The sequence below is a fragment of the Stegostoma tigrinum genome, chromosome 19 (assembly GCF_030684315.1).
Source record: "Stegostoma tigrinum isolate sSteTig4 chromosome 19, sSteTig4.hap1, whole genome shotgun sequence".
Classification (NCBI taxonomy): domain Eukaryota; kingdom Metazoa; phylum Chordata; class Chondrichthyes; order Orectolobiformes; family Stegostomatidae; genus Stegostoma; species Stegostoma tigrinum.
Genome location: NC_081372.1, coordinates 2,836,855 through 2,857,875, shown reverse-complemented (window position 1 = coordinate 2,857,875; position 21,021 = coordinate 2,836,855). Strand labels below are relative to the sequence as shown.

Genomic DNA, 21,021 nt, shown 5'->3' with positions numbered 1-21,021 from the left:
AAATCCATCTGTACGCTGATTTTTATGTGTTCCATGCCTTTTGGAGAACTGGTGATCAAACGGAATTGGTTTGCACTCCTCCATCTGTCAGACAGAACCAGAAGCTAGGAGCAGGAGGAGGCCATTCTGCCTGCTGCACCATTCAATATGATTGTGACAGATCAGTGCCCTGATACTGTGCTGAATGGAAGGTCAGGATTGCTGGCCTAGTTCTCGAGTTGTTCTCGGATTCACATTAGTGCAGGATATGGAGAGGGAAGCAAACCTGCCCCAAGGTGTCTCCAATTTCTCTCCATCCAAAACAAACTCTTAAGGAATAACATCACATTAAGTCATAGCCATTGGCCCATCAGCATAAGGTTTAGTAGCAGAATTAGGCCGTTCAGCCTATCGAGTCTGCTCTGCTGATGGATCATGGCTAATATGTTTCTCAACCTCGTTCTCCTGCGTTCTTCCCTTAACCTTTGGTTCCCTTATTAATCAAGACCCTTTGTATCTCTGCCTGCACTGGTGATCAATCTCCTTTCTACTCTATATAACAAAATGGAGCTAGATGAACACAGCAGGCCAAGCAGCATCCCATGAAAGCTGACGTTTCGGGCCTAGACCCTTCATCAGAGAGGGGGATGGGGAGAGGATTCTGAAATAAACAGGGAGAGGGGGGAGACGGACCGAAGATGGATAGAGGAGAAGATAGGTGGAGAGGAGAGTATAGGTGGGGAGGTAGGGAGGGGATAGGTCAGTCCGGGGAGGACGGACAGGTCAAGGAGGCGGGATGAGGTTAGTAGGTAGGAAATGGAGGTGCGGCTTAGGGTGGGAGGAAGGGATGGGTGAGAGGAAGAACAGGTTAGGGAGGCTGGGACGAGCTGGGCTGGCTTTGGGATGCAGTGGGGAGAGGGGAAGAACTGGGCTGGTTTTGGGATGCGGTGGGGGAAGGGGAGATTTTGAAGCTTGTGAAGTCCACATTGATACCTTTGGGCTGCAGGGTTCCCAAGCGGAATATGAGTCGCTGTTCCTGCAACCTTCGGGTGGCATCATTGTGGCACTGCAGGAGGCCCATGATGGACATGTCGTCTAAGGAATGGGATGGGAAGTTGAAATAGTTTGCGACTGGGAGGTGCAGTTGTTTATTGCAAACTGAGCGGAGGTGTTCTGCAAAGCGCAAAGAAGCCGCACCTCCATTTCCTACCTACTAACCTCATCCCGCGCCCTTGACCTGTCCGTCCTCCCCGGACTGACCTAACCCCTCCTTACCTCCCCACCTATACTCTCCTCTCCACCTATCTTCTCCTATCTTCTCCTCTATCCATTTTCAGGTCCGCCTCCCCCTCTCTCCCTATTTGTTTCAGAACCCTCTCCCCTTTCCCCTTTTCTGATGAAGGGTCCAGGCCCGAAACGTCAGCTTTTGTGCTCCTGAGATGCTGCTTGGCCTGCTGTGTTCATCCAGCTTCACACTTTGTTATCTCGGATTCTCTAGCATCTGCAGTTCCCATTGTCTCCTTCCTACTCTAGTCTCATTTCCTAGCACTTGACCTGTAGTCTTGTTGCTGTGGTGTTTTAAGTGTTCATCTAAGTAATTCTTCAGTGTCTCTAGGTATCCTGCCTCTTACAGCGTCCACGCCTCCCGCTCCTGGCCTTAAACGGTTCCCCATGGTTACTGCCCCTCTACAAAAGGGAGGCATTTCTCCCTGTCTGCCCTGTCTATGCCCCTCAGAATGTTATACATTACAGCCAGACCCCCCCTTCAGGCTAGTCTTCTTGAATAAGAACGTAAGAAATAGGGGCAGGAGTTGGCCATCTGGCCCATTGAGCCCACACTGCCACTCAATAAGGTCATGGCTGACCTTTTCATGGATTCACCTCCCCGCACCCTACCAGTGTGTGATGAAAACAGCCCCAGCCTGCCTAGACTCTCTTCATCACTGAATCACCCCAGCCCAGGAGCATCCTGGTGAATCTCTGTCTACACCCTCTCCAGCCCTCTCTCATCCTTCAGATAGTGTCGTGGCCAGAAATGTGCAAAGTACTCCAGATGTGGCCTCACCAAATGTCTGTACACCTCCAGTATCACCTCCCTGATGTCGTACTCAGTGCTTTAACTAATAAAGCCAAGTAGCCCATTTGTCATCTTAACTATCTTAGGTACCTGTCCTACTGCCTCCAATGATCGATGGGCATACACACCAAGATCCGTCAGATCCTTTGTACTTCCTCAGGCTCCACCACACAACACATACTCGCCCTGCCAAGTTAGTCTCCCCCCCCCCCCAGAAATAAATCTCGTCATACTTTTCATTTGCCACTTTTCAGCCCGATTGACCAGCCTGTCTGTACCATTGTGCAGTGGATTGACACTGCTCTCGATTTCTCACCCTTTCTTCTTCAGCGTGTACCTGGAACGGCCAGGATTGTAAACTCGCTGTGCACCTGGAAAAGGGCTTCACCATCTACCAGGACACCTCTGACATGGGCAAACGCAAGATTCTCCTCAGCCAGCCCTTTGAGAAACTTCGCATGTCGTCCGATGATGGAGTCAAAGTGCTTTTCCTGGACTTTGGGGGCCCAGAAGGGGAGATTGTGAGTACTTCCACTGGGTTTTCTTCTGCACAGAAACTATTATCGAAAAGGTAGGGACAGCTTAGTGTCAATGTTTCTGTTTTTGGACTCTAATTCCGTAGGATGTAATCCCATATTCAAATAGTCATTTGGCAGGCCAGAACTTGAGTAATACTGAAAAAGACAGATTTTGTCAAGAATTTTTCATTTAGAACATAGAACCCTACAGCACAGCACAGGCCCTTCGGTCCTCAATGTTGCACTGACCTGTGAAACCAAACTGAAGCCCATCTAACCTACACTATTCCATTATCATCCATATGTTTATGTAATGACCATTTAAATGCCCTTAAACTTGGCGAGTCTTCCACTGTTACAGGCAAAGCATTCCATGCCCTTCCTACTCCTGAGTAAAGAACCTACCTCTGACATCTGTCCTGTATCTATCACCCCTCAATTTAAAGCTGTGTCCCCTCGTGCTCGCCGTCACAATCTGAGAAAAAAGGCTCTCACTGTCCACCTTATCTAATCCACTGATCATCTTGTATGTCTCTATTAAGTTGTCTCAACCTTCTTCTCCCTCATGAAAACAGCCTCAAGTCCCTCAGCCTTTCCTCATAAGACATTCCCTCCAGACCAGGCAACATCCTGGTAAATTTCCTCTGCACCCTTTCCAATGCTTCCACATCCTTCTTATAATGCGGTGACCAGAACTGTACACAATACTCCAAGTGTGGCCGCACCAGAGTTTTGTACAGCTGCAAAATGACCTCATAGCTCCGAAACTCAACCCCTTACCAATAAAACCTAACACACCGTACGCCTTCCTAACAACCCTATCAACCTGAGTGGCAACTTTCAGGGATCTACGCACATGGACACCGAGATCTCGTCCACACTGTCAAGAATCTTACGATTGTGTTCTTGTTATTCCTTCCAAAATGAATCAGCTCACACACTTGTCCGCATTAAACTCCATTTGCCACCTCTCACCTCATCTCTGCAGCTTATCTATGTCCCTCTGTAACCTGCAACATCCTTTCCACACTATCCACAACTCCACTGACTTTAGTGTCATCTGCAAATTTACCAACTCAACCTTCTACACCCTCATGCAGGTCATTTATAAAAATGACCAACAACAGTGGCCCCAGAACAGATCCTTGCAGTACACCACTAGTAACTGAACTCCAGGATGAACATTTCCCATCAATCACTACCCTCCGTCTTCTTACAGCTAACCAATTGCTGATCCAAACCGCCAAATCACCCACAATCCCATGCCTCCGTATTTTCTGCAATAGCCTGCTGTGGGGAACCTTATCAAACGGTTTACTGAAATCCATGTACACCACATCAACCGCTTTACTCTCATCCACCTGTTTGACCACCTCAAAGAACTCAATAAGGTTTGTGAGGCACGACCTACCCTTCACAAAACTGTGTTGACTATCCCTAATCAAATTATTCCTTTCTAGATGATTATAAATCCTATCCCTTATAACCTTTTCCAACACTTTACCCACAACTGAAGTAAGGCTCACTGGTCTATAATTACCAGGGTTGCCTCTACTCCCCTTCTCGAACAATGGGACTTCATTTGCTATCCTCCAGTCTTCTGGCACTATTCCTGTAGACAATGACGACATAAAGATTAAAGTCAAAGGCTCTGCAATCTCATCCCTAGCTTCCAGGAGAATCCTAGGATAAAACCCATCCGGCCCAGGGGACTTATCTATTTTCACACTTTCTAGAATTGCTAACACCTCTTCCTTGTGAACCTCAATCCCGTCTCGTCTAATAGCCTGTATCTCAGTATTCTCCTCGACAACAACCTTTTGCACATGTCAGGATAATTAGCAAGAGTCCAAGATCAAGTGAAGATACCAACATTCCTACTGCCTGAGAAGAGAATGCAGTTGGTTGGCAAGTGGACTGTTGGTAGTTTTACCATTGCTCCGGATAATGCAGCAGCCAACAAAGATTGGCAGCTAACTGGCAAACTTTGTTTAGATTTCAAACGAGGCAGGTTCACTCTAATTGGTGCCATCATCTTTCAACAGTTTTAAATTGAGTTCCACCAAAAGGACACCACACAGTTCCACTGCTCAAGTAACGTTTAAAAACAATAATATGAGGAGTTTTCATAAACAAAACATCTCTAGTCGGTACATAACCAAATAGGACCCTTCTCTCATGCAGTATGAATGTTGTTTTCCTCTTGAATTGGTTTTCTTGTGAAATGTCATGATGAGCGCACGGTGGCTCAGTGATTAGCACTGCAGCCTCACAGCGCCAGGGACCCAGGTTCAATACCACCTTCAGGCGACTGTCTGTATTTAGAGTTTGCACATTCTTCCCGTGTCTGCGTGGGTTTCTTCCGGGTGCTCCGGTTTCCTCCCACAGTCCAAAGATGTGCAGATTAGGTGCATTGGCCAAGCTAAGTTGCCCACAGTGTTGAGGGATGTGCAGATTAGGTGGATTGGCTGTGGGAAACTTGGGCGACTTGGATAAGACAATGGTCTGTGTCTTGCTTGGCACCAACCCATCTATGCCAAGCGAGACAATGGCCTGTGTCAAATGATTACAGAGGGACAAACATCCAGCCAGGGCTGGGAGTGTACTGCATTGTTGGAGGGTCAGTGCTGAGGGAGCGCCGCACCGTTGGAGGGTCAGTGCTAAGGGAGTGCCGCACTGTCGGAGGGTCAGTGCTGAGGGAGTGGGCACAATCGGAGGGTCAGTGCTGAGGGAGTGGGCACTGTCGGAGGGTCTGTGCTGAGGGAGTGGGCACTGTTGGAGGAGGTATTTACTCTTAGACCATTAAAATGCTGTCATATTTGCTTCCTCAGCTCGATGAAAGATTTGTTTCAGCATTATTCTGTGAGGAGTTCCGGGTTTCTCCCCAGTGTCTCGACCAATTCTTGGCACCTGGTCAACATTCCTGAAAACTGGCAAACTGGTCATTGTGATGTTGCTGTACTAGGGATCTTACTGTTTGCAAATTGGCTGCTGTGTTTGGTACATAACAATGATGAGTATGCTTCTTGAGTATTTACCTCTCTGTCCTGAGCTCGTGAAAAGGCACATGCCCGTTTTTGGAGTCAGTATTGCACTGACCACGTGGATCATATTTGAGGTTTCAGTCGGGTGGTGATATAGCAGAATATCCCCACAGGAGTTTAAACAGTAAAGGTAGTGTATGTGGAAGATGTAGTTAAAATGTTTGTTGGTCCATTTGAGGTTCCATTCACAGAATTTATTGTACAAAAGAATCTTAGATCCCACAATCTCAGTGAAATTGCAAACATCTCGAATTTTGTGACTGTTCTGACTCGAGGTTGGACCCCCGTTCTCTCGAATGTGTCCAAGTCAGTAATTACATCCTTTCTGTCTTACAGCAACTCAACCTACAGTCGTGCCCCAAAACCATTGTCTTTATAATCCATTCATTCTTGTCAACGAAGGTGACTCGACTTGGCCTCCTGGCCTGATGCTGAACAGTGACCATGGATTATGAGGACGAGTCGGGGAGATGGAGTGGAGATTCATTTGGATCATCTGACCAACAACGCAACCAATGAGCGCAAATTAATACTTCATTAGAAGCTGTGTTTTTAATCTGTGACAGAGTTACATTTGCCTTTTGCATTTGTCAATTTACCAAGTGCCTGTTACTAAACTTCATCCCTTCAACAGTTCCTGGCCGTGCTGTGTTGGTCTTTAGGCTCAGGGCATGTAGGTAGGACACTGACTGAGGTAATCCAGCATTGAAATTCTACTGCTTCTAATTTGAGAATATTTTAAAGCCTAGAAATGGAACATTGGGGACTCAATAGCTAAGTGATGTGACAGCTGTTTGGTGGCCACCTTGCCAGCTGGTTCACTAATGTCCTTGAGGGAAGGAAATCTGCCGTTCTCAGCTGGTCTGGCACGGCCTGGCCCACGTGTTACTCCAGAACCCATACCAATGTGGCTGACTCCCAACTGGCCTCTGAGATGATCCTAATGAGCCCCTCCATCAGATCAAATCTGTAACAAAGATTAACCAAAACCTGCCACAGACCATGCAGTTCACTTTGTTAAAACAACTCTCCAGATTTATCATTGTCGTGCCCTCTACAACAAATAACTCTCAAGGTCACGTCATGCAAATAAACTATTTCTCGTGAATTTCTCAGGCAGAATATTTAGGTTAGACTTCAAGGAGTGTGTAGAAATCCTTCAGAGTGCCATTGCTTCCTTCCTTTATATGTCCCCCATCGATAATTGCTGTTACTTAGTGAGGGTTTAGCTCTGGGGAATGACTGAATATTCCCAGTCTAGGGCCAGAGGAGTTTTTTGTGCCTAATCTTTCTCCATTCTCTTTCTGGAGTTAACTAATCATTAGGTGAGATTGATAGCGATCATGAGGACTCAGTACTGGATGGGTATTAATCCCCTCCCACTTTCTGAATTCCTAATACATGGACACCAGAACACCTTCAGAGCCTTCGATATGTCTCTTGGACCCAGTGAGCTTGCTGTAGGCTGAGCCACAGTTTTTCCTGACTCACAGCCTTTGCTGCATTTATTGTTATCAGTGCATCAAGGCCCCAATCTAATTGCCTTCCCCCAGTCTAGGCCCCAGTGTGTTTTTTTGCCACACAGAGCTTGGTAAACTGGAGACGTTGGTGTGGGTGCTTGGCTTTGGCAGGTTTCTCAAGTATCAGCTTATTGTTTGTCTCCAGTCATTCTGAAGTTATGCTTCAGCCAGAGGCCAGGCTGCCCTCGCTGTTCTACGGGCCTTTGATTGCTTTTCCAGTTTCTCTGATAGATTGTGCACAATGCCTTTGTTGTAGTTGCCAAACACTTACACTCCTCAATGTTGAAAGAACATTTCCTTTTATAAACACTAATTCGTTTCTCCATCAAATGAGCACTTGCAATATTACACATGATGCCTTGTGATATTCTTTTGATGTTATGAACTTTAAAAAAATATTTTCCTACATTAGTTTGTAGCGATCGGAACGAGGTATTACTGTAACCTTGGCAAACCCTGCTGGGGGTTTTCTATCCCACCATCCAAGGATCCCTGGGAGTTGGAGACCCCTTTGGCTGGGTGAGATCCCAGCCGAGATCCCAGCTGGCTGATCAGGTCCCATATCATTGTGACACTCTTCATTTAATTAGCCAATTTACTCCAAATTGTTATGAAGCAAGTAGTTTCAATCAGCGACAGATCATGACACTCCCTCTCTCTCATCCTTGCCCCTCTCTGTTACACACTTCCTCTCTCCCTTTCACTCGTCTCTCTGTTTAATCCTTTGCTATGCCTCCATACTTGTTGCCTCTCCTTCCTCCTGTTCCCCATCCTCCTCCTCCTCCTTCCTTTCTCCCTCTCACTCTCTCGTTCCCTATCACTAGCACATGACTTATGATTCTTCCCCCCAGGTCACTGTCCTCCAGTAAAGGTTTCTTGATTAATACCTCGGCCAAACATCTCAGAGCACCCAAGGATCTTGAGGCTCAGTGATCAGAGGGACACACGTTGAAGGAGATAAACCAGAGGCGGAGATGAGAATTGACTTTGGTATGGTCAGTGGCTGTGATTTGGAACATGCATCCCAAAGGGACATTGGCACACATTCAGGAGGGAATTGGATAAATATTTGTAAAAGAATAAATAAAACCTCTGGATATTGGGTAAGAAGCAGGAGGACGGGACAATTTGGATGATTACTTCAAAGAGCGGGCTGAGGGTTAATGGGTGGAATGGCCTGCATCTGTTGTGTAGGAATAGAAATGCGAAGCTCCTGAGCCCCTGTAGTCTTGGGACCAGCTGTAGCAGCTAGAGGTCATCCCTGTCACTCCCACAGTTTATACCAGTTCCTAATTCACAGCCAAGATTTCTCACAGTTATAATCAGACAGAACCTTATCTTCTTTCCTTCGCTTCTACGAGTTTATATCTCACACCAATGTTTGCAGAGAAGCTTTGTATATTATATCATTATTAATTTAAAAATGAGCTTTGCTGGTTTCATTGTATATACCTTGGATGTGGAATTAAAATCAAGACATTTATAATCTGTGGCAAGTGTGGCTATCTCATTTATTTCACTGCAAGTTGTTCTCACCTTGGTCACTGTGAGTGGGAAGAGGGGCCAGGATCCTGTGGCATTGACTCCCAGGGTTTCTGAGCATGAACACTTAGCTTCACACAGTTAATCATTCATTCACAACAGGTACTCGAAAATCTGGGTTTCCCACAGCGAACACTGGAAGTATACACACAACAGGAAACGTTGTTCAATAAGAAGCATGCATTGCATTGCACCATCTTCAGCCAAAACATTGTCCAAATCTACCTCAGCAGGAGCGCCGCACTGTCGGAGGGTCAGTGCTGAGGGAGTGCCGCACTGTCGGAAGGCTGCACTGTCGGAGGGTCAGTGCTGAGGGAGTGCTGCACTGTCGGAGGGTCAGTGCTGAGGGAGTGCTGCACTGTCGGAGGGTCAGTGCTGAGGGAGTGCTGCACTGTCGGAGGGTCAGTGCTGAGCGAGCGGACACTGTAGGAGGGTCAGTGCTGAGGGAGCGCCGCACTGTCGGAGGGCGACACTGTGAGAAAGTCAGTGCTGAGGGAGGGCTGCACTGTCGGAGGGCCAGTGCTGAGGGAGTGGACGCTGTCAGAGGGTCAGTGCTGAGGGAGCGGACACTGTCGGAGGGTCAGTGCATCAGTGATGAGGGAGCGGGCACTGTCGGAGGGTCAGTGCTGAGGGAGCGCCGCACTGTCGGAAGGTCAGTGCTGAGGGAGCGCCGCACTGTCGGAAGGTCAGTGCTGAGGGAGCGCCGCACTGTCGGAGGCTGATTGCTGAGGGAGAGCCACACTGTCGGAGGGTGATTGCTGAGGGAACGGGCACTGTCGGAGGGTGATTGCTGAGGGAGAGCTGCACTGTCGGAGATGATTATAGCTATGGTGCTGTCTGCAGTCTCGTGGAGATGTGAAAGTTGCCATCAAACTAATTGAAGTAAGAGAAGGGGCATTCTTCCGAGGAAGCTGGCTAATATATACAGCTCACCCAACATCACATTCAACATGGATCATCTGATAATTATCACATTGATGTTTGTTGGATTTTATACTGATATGTTTGATCTATTATGTATGTATTTCCAAAGGTCTGACGAATTATGGAGCAATGGAAGGTGACAGGACTTGAGGTACAGGTTGGCCATGATCTGACTGAGTGCTGACACAGAGTAGAGGGGCCGAAGAGCCTTGCTGTGTTTAATATGGGAGGTGGTTGTGTTTGTAGGTGTCATTGGTACTGAGCCCTTTCTGCTGGATCAGGCACATCAGTTGTCCCTGATGAAATGTTCTCAAACTGTGCAACAACACAGAAAATTGTCTGTGTATAACAGCTTGTAGAGCAGAGGCTATCAACCCAACATGCTTCACTCGGGCAAGGAGAGAAACAAGGAACGGTACAGCACAGGAACAGGCCCTTCGGCCCACTGAGACTGCACCGACACATCACCCCTTTCTAAACAAGAAACCCTTTGCCTCCACATTGTCCATATCCCTCTATTCCCGGCCTATTCCTCTACCTGTTAAGATGCCTCTTAAACGTTGCTATTCTATCTGTCTCTCCAACCTCCTCTGGCAGAACTTTCCAGGCACCTACCACCCTCTGTGTTAAAAACCTGCCTCTCCATCTCCTTTAAACTTTCCCCCTTTTGCCTTAAACCTACATCCCCTCGTAATTAACATTTCTACCCTGGAAAAAAAATACTCCGACTGCTCATTCTATCGATGCCTCTCGTCATTTCGGAAACTTCTATCAAGTCACTCCTTGTCCTTCAACAATCAAGTGAAAATGACCCAAATTTATCCCTTCACTCCTCATCGCTAAAACCCTCTAAACAGGGCAACATCCCGGCAAACCGTTTCTGTACCCTCTCCAAAGCTCCCATATTCTTCTGATAGTGCGGTGACAATATTTGAAATGTGGCCTAACTAAAATTCTACACAGCTGCAACATAGCTTAACGAAGGCAAGCACGCTGCGTGTCTTCTTCCCCACTTGTGTTGTCACTTTCAGGTAACTGTGGACCTGTTCGCCCGCATCACTCTGCACGTTAGTGCTACCGAGGGTTCTTTCCTCTTGCATTACACCCCAGCATTCCCAGAAATGTACAGCACGGAAGCAGACCCTTTGGTTTAACTTATTGATGCTGGCATTGGTTAGGCCACTTTTGAGATATCGCGTGGAGTTCTGGTCTCCCTCCTGCAGGGATGATGTTGTGAAGCTTGAAAAGGTCCAGAAAAGATTTACAAGGATGTTGCCAGGGTTGCAGGGTTCGAACCACAGGGAGAGGCTGAACGGACGGCTCTTTCTCCCAGGGTAGGGGAGTCAAAAATTACAGGGCATTGTTTTAAGGTGAGAGGGGAAAAATCTAGCAGTGTTGTCAGGGCAACTCATTCACACAGAGGGTGGTGCACATGTGGAATGAGCTTCCAGAGGAAGTGTTAGGGGTGAATACAACATTTAAAAGGCATCTGGATGGATACATGAATAGGAAGGGTTTAGAGGAATATGGGCCAAATGAAGCAAATGGTACTTGTTTAATTTAGAATATCTTGTCGGTGAGGGCACATTGGACCAAAGGGTCCGTTTCCATTTTGTATGACTCTAATTTCTACAAGCACAAGGCACAGTGAGAGAAATGGAAAAAGAGAGGGGAGGAATGTAAGAGTTAGCAGTGGAGTTGGCCAGTCACCTCCACAAGGATGCTGTGCCATTAAATGCAATTGGCTGATTGGCTTGTATTGTCCCGTCTGCTCATTCTCTCTTTATTCAATAAGAAATACTAAATGAATACTTTGCATCAGCTTATACTGTGTAGGAAGAAATGGAGACTAAAAAATACAGGGAAATAAATCATGAATTTTTGACAGAGCTAAGTTAAAAGAAAACAAAGGAATGTGGATGCTGGAAATCAGAAACAAACTCAGAAATTGCTGGGAAAACTCAGCATATCTGGCAGCATCTGGGGAGAGAAGCAGAGGAAGCAACTCTGAAAGAGGGTCCGAGATAACAAAGTGTGGGGCTGGATGAATACAACAGGCCAAGCAGCATCTCAGGAGCACAAAAGCTGACATTTTGGGCCTAGAGCCTTCTTCAGAAAAGCTTTTCTGATGAAGGGTCTCGGCGCGAAATGTCAACTTTTATGCTCCTAATATGCTGCTTGGCCTGCTGTGTTCATCCAGCTCCACACTTTGTTATCTCGGATTCTCCAGCATCTGCAGTTCCCATTATCTCTGAAAGAGGGTCACTGGACCCAAAACATTAACTCTTTTTCTCTCTGCAGAGATGCTGCCAGACCTGCCGAGTTTGTCCAGCAATTTCTGCTTCTGTCCTTAACTAAATTCAGTGACTCAGCCCCGAATGCTTTCTGAGAAAAAAAATTTCCAAGTTTTACTGACGCTTTGAGAGAAAAACAAACATTCTCCTCGTCTCTGTCTTAAAAACTATTTTTTCTGAACCTGCTCTCCTTCATGACTGGAAACAAGGTCTGGGTCTCTTCTTGTCCAGTTGCCTCTAGGTTTGGCATTTTTCAATAAAATCACCTCTTCTTCATCTAAGTGTTGGAGAAACTCAGCAGGTCTGTAGAGAGACCAACAAAGTTAATGTTTTTAGTTCAGTAGAACTCTCCTTCAAGACATGAGCAACTGTTTTTGACAATGCGCATCCCTCAATTTACTCTCTGATGAAGGGTCTAGGCCCGAAACGTCAGCTTTTGTGCTCCTGAGATGCTGCTTGGCCTGCTGTGTTCATCCAGCCTCACATTTTATTACCCTCAATTTACTTCTTGTGTGCAAATTGGTTGCTTTGATTTCTACATTACCCTTCAAGTGTACTTCATTGGCTTTCAAATACTGTGAGACAACTTCCAAAACAAACAAGACAAGAGAACACATGATGAATGGTTGGACACTGGGAAGCACCAAGGGTCATCAAGGCTGTGTTGTCCATGTCTACCTGTTCTTTAAGATGGATAAAGTGATTAACAAAGGGGCACTTGCCTTTATTTGCCGAGGGTAGATTTGAAGAGTGGGGAGGGGTTATGCTGGAACTGCGGCCTAAATAACTGTCCAATTAGAGCATTGTGGGCAGTTCTGAACCCACATAACCAGAGGGATGTGACTGCAATGGAGAGATTGCAGGGGAGATTCACCAGGAAGTTGCCTGGGATGGAGAGCTTTATGAAGATGGATTGACAGACTGCTGTTGTTTTCCTTAGAACATTGGAGACTGAGAGGGGACATAGAGTCATAGAGTCACAGAAATATGCAGCACAAAAACAGACACTTTGGCCTAACTCATCCATGCCAACTAGATATCCTAAATTAATCCAGTTCTATGTGCTGGCATTTGGACCACATCCCTCTAAACCCTTCCTATCCATGTGCTCCCCAGATGCCTTTTAAATGTTGTAATTGTGCCAGCCTCCACCACTTCCTCTGGTAGCTCATTCCGTACACTCACCACCCTCTGTGTGAAAAAGTCACCCCTTAGGCCCCTTTTAAATCTTCCCTCTCCCACCTTAAACCTATGCCCCTCTAGCTTTGGGCTCCCCCACCCTGGGCCAAAGACCTTGGCTATTCACCCTACCCATGCCCCTCACGGTTTTATAAACCTCTATAAGGTCAGCCTCTTGCTATAACTCAAAAATTGTTGTCACCAGAAGTTGTTAGTTGGTGAATATATTTCATTACAGATACCATTATCTTTGGTGAATGGACCTTCTCATTGTGGTTGAAGATAACTTTTTACACCAATTTTCACTGACAACAATAAGAAATTAACCTTGACAAGGACATAGGAGGAGGAGACCATTCATCCTCTCAAATCTGTTCCATTCAATTGCGTCGCTTGTATCTTCATACCGTTTGGTTTCACACACAAAGGGACAGATACAGCTCAAATATAGTCACTATTTTTCTTCTCTCACTCATTGAAAATGGCCAGCATTTATGGTCTGTCCCTGGCTGCACTCAATAAGGTGAGGGTGAGCTGCCTTCTTGAACCACTGCAGTCCTTGTGCTATAGACCCACAATGCTCTTATGGAGGGAATTCCAGGATTCTCACCCAGCAGCCCTGAAGGAATGACGATATATTTCCAAGTCAGGATGGTGGGTGGTTTGGAAGAGAACTTGCAGGGGGCAGGTGCTCCCATGTAGCTGCTGCCCTTGTTTTTTTAGATGGAAGTGGTCATGAAGTGCTCCCTGCTCCAAAGATAACAACCCAAGCTTATCCAGCCTCTCTTCATTACTGCAATGATCCATCCCAGGCAACATCCTGGTGAATCACCTTTGCACCCTTTCTAGTGCAATCAAATCTTTCTAGGCAGAAGTGATCATGTGTTTGGAAGCTGCTCAGTTATTAAACTGTAGTGTATCCTCCTCCTCAGGTAAATACAGAAGATCCCAACGTATTTTTCTGAGAAAGGCTGGCTGATGTACTCTCTCCACCTGGTTCAATATATTCTCCTTGATGAAAGGAAGGTAAAACAGACAAAATAAATCTGGTCTCGAGCTCTTTCAAATGATTTGATTTATTATTGTCACACGTACCGAGATACAGTGAAAAGTATTGTATTGTGTGATGACCAGATAAATCATACCTTACATAAGTGCCTCAGGGTAATAGAATAGAATGCAGGATATAGCTACAGAGAAGGGTAGAGAAAGAGCAACTTTAATTCAAGAGCTCTGTTCAAAAGTCTAACAGAGGGGAAGGAATCTGTTGTTTCATATTTTCAAATGTTTGTACCTTCTACCCAATGGAAGAGGGTATAATTGGGGTGGGAGGAGTCTCTGATGCAGTGGGAAGTGTAGAGGGAGTCAGTGGAAAGAAGGTTGGTTTGCATCATGCACTGGGCTGTGTTTCTACTTTCTTTTGATCTTGGGCAGACCTGGTGTTATTCCAAACTGTGGTGCCCCTTGGTAGCTGGTGGGATCTTACTGTGTAAATTGGCACTTATATTCCCTATACTGCGATGTTCACTGCATTTTCCAGGCATGTCTTTAGCTGTAGAGAGATTCCAAGTGTGCTGAATTCACAAAATATATAAAGTTGTGAATTCCGACTGGATGTGTAATGAGGAGCTTCTGTCAGCAGGTGGGGCTCCTGCCTCAGGAGTGACTTAGGTCGGATCCCTGTTGAGGGGGATTTACCTCGGAATGAATCTCCTTTCTCAGCAGCTGTAACTGGAGCTAAGGAATGGGAATGTCACATATCGCCAAAACAAGGTCCCAAGCTCTGAGTGGGAAGTTACAGCTGACAATGGGATTATAAAACATGCAAGTAAGAAATTGGAATAAAGTCACTCTCTGAAAATTTCAGGTTTAACTATTTTAAGAAAATGAGAGAAATCTGTTTTGCAAATTTGCAAGTTTCCTGCTCTGAATTATTGGAGATTTACAAATAAGGGGTTGCTCATTGAAGACAGAGGATTGAGATTTCTCTCAGAGGACTGTCAATCTTTGGAATTCCCTTCCTCGAAAGGCAGTGAATGCAGAATCTTTAAATATTTTTAAGGCAGAGGGGGGTGGATTCTGGAGTAGTAAAGGGATGAAGGGTTATCAGGGACATGCAGGAATGTAGGGTTGAGGTTAAAATCGGATCAGCCAGAATCGTATTGAATGATAGAGCAGGGATTGTCCACTTGTAATTTGGGGCATGGCAAAATGTACAGCTGGTAAGAGCCAGTGTGGAGAATTGGTTCTGAAAAGAGATTTAGAATGAGGAGAATGATGCAGTACAGAGGGAGGCCATTCAGCCGATTGTACCAGTACTGACTTTTTCACAAAGCAGTCACATTCTCCCTGCTCTTTCCCCATGACTTTGGCAATTTAAACATTTCACGTATTAATCACGTTTTAGTAGAAGAATTGAATGAATCTAATTTCACTGCCCTTTCAGGTAGATCTCAACCAGGTCACTGAGTTAAAATAAACTCCTCACCCACTTTCTGATTCTTTTGACAATTATCTTTATTTCTTTTCAACAAACGAAACACCAGATGCTCTTTCTGAACAACTCTGCACTTCTGAAGAAGTGACATAGGAGGTTGATGAAGGCAGAGTGGTGGGCATTGTCTATATGGACTTCAGCGAGGTGTTCGACAAGGTTCCATCTGGTAGGCTGGTTAGCAAGGTTGAATCACAGGGAATCCAGGGAGATCTAGCCATTTGGATACAAAACTGTCCTGAAGGCAGGAGATAGAGGGTGTTGCAAGAGGGTTGTTTCTCAGACTGGAGGGACCAGTTGTGTACCACAAGGATCTGTTCTAGGTCCACTGCTTTTCTGCATTTGTATAAGTGATTCGGATGTGAATATAGGAGATATGGTTAGTAATTTTGCAGATGACACCAAAATTGGTGATGGAGTGAACAGAGAAGAGAGAGTTAACTCAGAGTACAATGCAACATTGATCAGATGGGCGGATGGACTGAGGTGTGGCAGATGGAATTTCATTTAGATAAATGTAAGGTGTTGCATTTTGGTAAGAGAAATCAGGGCAGCACATATACACTTAGAGGTAACGTCCTGGGGAGTGTTACAGAACAAAGAGATGGAGGGGTGCAGTCTCAAAGTTCCCTAAGAGTGGAGCTGCAAGTAGACGGGATGGTGAAGTAAGCATGTGGAGTGCATGCTTAATTAGTCTGTGCCTTGAGTACGGACTGGACAACGGATCTAGAACGAGCCATTGGCATCAGTCAAGAGACCACAAGAGCCAAGAAAATATAGATCCTTCAGGAAAAAGTAGCCAAACTAATCCACCGAAACGACAACAACAGAGCAGACACCTGGATAAGAAACCTCACAGACAGGAACACTGAAACACAGAAACAGTGGTCCTAATTTGTGAACTCGACTACAACAGAATTGCATACTGGAGACCAACAGCATCAATTAAGAATCACAACAAGCCATAAGACAGACAGTGATCCCGACACTGACCAGCAAAAGCAAACTTAATACCCTCAACACATCTGAAAGGAAAGCCCTAGAATGACTGAAAGAGGACAAGAACATCACGATACTACCAGCAGACAAAGGGCACATGACCGTAATATGAAATAAACGGGACTACCTCTCTCAGGCACATGCACTTCTAGCTGAAGAGAACACATACCAGCAAGTGCAGACGGACCCAACACCGCAACTGGGCAACAAGATTCTCAAAGCACTAAAAAGACTCAAACAGACCAGACAAATCAACAAAACAGATGTCTTAAGAATGAAACAAGAAGGAAATAACACCCCCTGATTCTCTGGCCTCCCGGAAGTAACCCTCAGACCCATAGTCTCCCTGGCAGGCACTCCATCACACAGATTAGCTAGGGAGTTACAAAGGAGACTGAAGCACCTCGTGGGAAGGTCACCCCACTCCATCCACCCAGCCCAGGAGCTCCTCATTTCCATCAAGGACATAAGAATAGATGACAACGAGGCCACGGTATCATTTGACATTACTGCCCTATTCACATCAATAGATATAACACTAGTAAGAGAAACACCGACAACAGTACTAAACCAAGAACATGACCTGAGCAACATCATTTTCACAGGCCACATACTGAAGATACTATGCCTCACCACCCACTTCACCTTTAATGGCCAAATATATGAACAGATCAACAGGACACCCATGGGATCACCTACCTCCGGACTTGTAGCCGACGCAGCGATGCAGAGACTTGAAAGCATGCTCCTTCCGCTAATCCAACCAAAACTGTGGATCCGCTACGTGGACGACACCTTCATCATTTTTAAACACACTAAGCTAGAGACACACAAACTAATAAACCACACCGTCACCGGGATCAGATTCACCAGAGAAGAGGAGAAGAACAAACAGCTCCCATCCCTGGGCGTCACGGTGGAACGCAGGACTAACGGGGATTTCCTAACAAAGGTACGCAGGAAAGCCACACGCACCGACCAAGCACTGAATTTCATCAGCAACCACACACAAACAAAGCTGTGTGCGAACTGCTTAAACAGTCGACAACACACTGCAGCAACATGGAGCTACGCTGAGAAGAAAGGTACATCTTCCAGGTTTTCAAGGACAATGGATATCCAAAAAACTGGGTCAGAAGATGCTTATTACAAGACCAACACCAGGAATTTACTACATGCCCCGACACACTCATCACGTTACCTTACATCAGGAATACATCAGAACTCACCACAAGACCCCCACGACCACTGGGCACCAGAGTAACACACAAACCCACATCAACCCTACGCCAACTGGTCACCCGAACCAAAAACCCACTACCCACCATGGACAGGACCAATGTCAGATACAAGATTCCCTGCAGAGACTGTGACAAACAATGTATTGGACAGACAGGAAGGAAATTAGCCACATGGGCGCACGAAAATCAAGTGGCTACAAAAAGACATGACCAATACTCACTCACCTCTATCCATACGGACAAGGAAAACCACCAGTTTAATTGGGACAACACCAGCATCCTGGGACAAGCAAGGCAAAGGCAAACACAGGAATTCCTAGAAACCTGGCACTGCAGTAGGAAAGCCATCAATAAACAGATAGAGCTGCACCTCCCATGCACACTCCATTGCAAAGGAAAGCCGGGAGTGAGGCAATCCAGTTCAACGGACTCCAGAGTTTAAATAGTAGGTGGGAACACACAACGGCGTTTCATCGGAAGCTGCACTGATGATGTTACCCAGCAGGGTAATGACACGTCTGCAAACTAATGAACCAATATTAACCTCAACATCCACAACCCGAGCTACAAATCTACTCTAAAACCTTAGAGAGATGCCAGCACAGAAACAGACACATACAACCCATTCAACCCATCTATGCCGACCAGATATCCAAAATTAATCTAGTCCCATCGCCCTCTAATCCCTTCCTACTCATGTACCCATCCAGATGCCTTTTAAATGTTGTAATTGTACCAGGCTCCACCACTTCCTCTGGAAGCTCATTCCATAAACACACCACCCACTGCATGAAAAAGTTGCCCCTGAGGTCCCTTTTAAATCTTACTGCTCTCCCTTAAACCTATGCCCCTCTAGATTTCGACTCCCACCACTCCAGGGAAAAATCCTTTTCTATTCACCCTATCCTCATGATTTAATAAACCTCTATAAAGTCACCCCTCAGCCTCTGAAGCTCCAGCAAAAATAGCCCCAGCCTATTCAGCCTCTCCCTATAGCTCAAACCCTCCAGCCCTGGCGACATCCTTGTAAATCTTTTCTGAACCCTTTCAAGTTTCAGAACATCCTTCCTATAGTTGGGAGACCAGAATTGTATGCAGCTGCACCTCCCAGTCACGAACCATTTCAACTCCCCCTCCCATTCCTCAGACGGCATGTCCATCCTGGGCCTCCTGCAGTGCCACAATGATGCCACCCGAAGGTTGCGGGAACAGCAACTCATATTCCTCTTGGGAGCCCTGGAGCCCAATGGTACCAATGTGGACTTCGCCAACTTCAAAATCTCCCCTTCCCCAACTGCATCCCAAAACCAGCCCAGCCTGTCCCCACCTCCCTAACCTGTCCTTCCTCTCACCCATCCCCTCCTCCCAACTCAAGCCCCACCCCCATTTTCTACCTACTAACCTCATCCTGCCCCCTTGACCTGTCCGTCCTCCCTGGACTGACCTATCCCCTCCCTACCTTCCCACCTACACTCACCTCTACTGGCTCCATCCCCGCCTCTTAACTTGTCTGTCTCCTCTCCACCTATCTTCTCCTCAATCCACCTTCAATCCATCTCCACCTCTCTCCCTATTTATTTTCAAACCCTCTTTCCCTCCCCCATTTCTGATGAAGGGTCTAGGCCCAAAACGTCAGCCTTCCTGCTCCTCTGATGCTGCTTGGCCTGCTGTGCTCATCCAGCTCCACACCTTATTATCTGTGTAACCAAATGGCTAGTTCTCCCTGTGTTCCATGTGATCTAACCTTGCTAACCAGCCTACCATGAGGAACATTGTCGAACGCCTTTCTGAAGTCCATTTAGATCATGTCCATCGCTCTGCCCTCATCAATCCTCTTCATTACTTCTTCAAAATACGCAATCAGGTTATTGTGACATGATGTCCCATGCACGAAGCCACGTTGACTATCCCTACTCAGTCCTTGCCTTTCCAAATACATGTAAATCCTGCCCCTCAGGATCCCTCCAACAACTTGCCCACTACCGATGTCAGGCTCGCCGGCCTATAGTTCCCTGGCTTTTCCTTACCACCTTTCTTAAATAGTGGCACCGCATTAGCCAACCTCCTGTCTTCTGGCACCTCACCTGTGCCTACTGACGTATAAATATCTCAGCCAGGAGCCCCACAACCTCTTCCCCAGCTTCCCGCAGAGCTCTAGGGTACACCTGATCAGGTCCCAGGCATTTATCCACCTTTATGTGTTTTAAGACGCCCAGCACCTCCTCCTCGGTGACATGGGCATTTTTCAAGGTACTGCTATTTATTTCCCCACGTTCTGTGTGTTCCATATCCCTCTCCACAGTAAATACTAATGCAAAATATTCATCTAGTATCTCTCCCATCTCCTGTGGTTCCACACATTGGCAGCCTTGCTGATCTCCCTAGTTACCCTTAATATATTTATAAACTGCCTTTGGATTCTCTTTAACCCTATTTGCCAAAGCTATCTCATGTCCCCTTTCTGCCCTCCTGACTTCCCTCTTAAGTATACTCTTGCTGCCTCTATACTCTTCTAGGGATTCACTTGATCTCTGCTGTCTATACGTTGTATATTCTTCCCTCTTTTTGTTGACAAACCTTAATTTCTCTCATCATCCAGCATTCTCTACACTTACCAGCCTTGCCCTTCTCCATAACAGGAATGCACTGTCTCTGGGCTCTCATTGCCTCATTATTGAAGGCTTCCCATTTTTTGGCCGCCCCTTTTACCTGAAAACATACATCCCCAACCAACCTTTGGAAGTTCTTGCCTAACACCATCACAATTGGCCTTCCTCCAATTTAAAACTTTAACTTTTAGATCCGGGCTATCCTTTTCCATCGCTATTTAAAAACTAATAGACCTAGGGCCACTGGCCGCAAAGAGCTCCCCGACTGACACCTCAGGAGAATCCGAGATAACAAAGTGTGGAGCTGGATGAACACAGCAGGCCAAGCAGCATCTTAGCTTTTCTGATGAAGGGTCTAGGCCTGAAACGTCAGCTTTTGTGCATCTATTATTCTTACAGATAACTGAGATCTCCTTACAAACTTGTTTCTCCATTTCCCACTAACTATTGCGGGGGGGGGGCTGTCTATAGTACAATCCTAATGAGGTAATCATCCTTTTCTTATTTCTCAGTTCAACCCAAATAACTTCCTGGACGTATTCCCAGGTATAACCACCCCAAATACAGCCGTAATGTTTTCCTTAATTGAAAACACCTCTCC

The 21,021-nt window shown here is 46.1% G+C and overlaps 1 protein-coding gene across 1 annotated transcript in view; it reads left to right on the top strand.

The window, feature by feature from the left end:
* snta1 (syntrophin, alpha 1) overlaps positions 1-8,630 on the top strand; it is a 54,111-nt gene extending 45,481 nt beyond the window's left edge. Inside the window, exons 6-7 of the mRNA XM_059652693.1 lie at positions 2,387-2,577; positions 5,955-8,630. Of these exons, the coding sequence (XP_059508676.1) occupies positions 2,387-2,577; positions 5,955-6,047 (284 nt within the window). The 3' untranslated portion in view covers positions 6,048-8,630. The remainder of the gene's footprint in view (positions 1-2,386; positions 2,578-5,954) is intronic.
* The last annotated feature ends 12,391 nt before the right edge of the window (positions 8,631-21,021 follow it).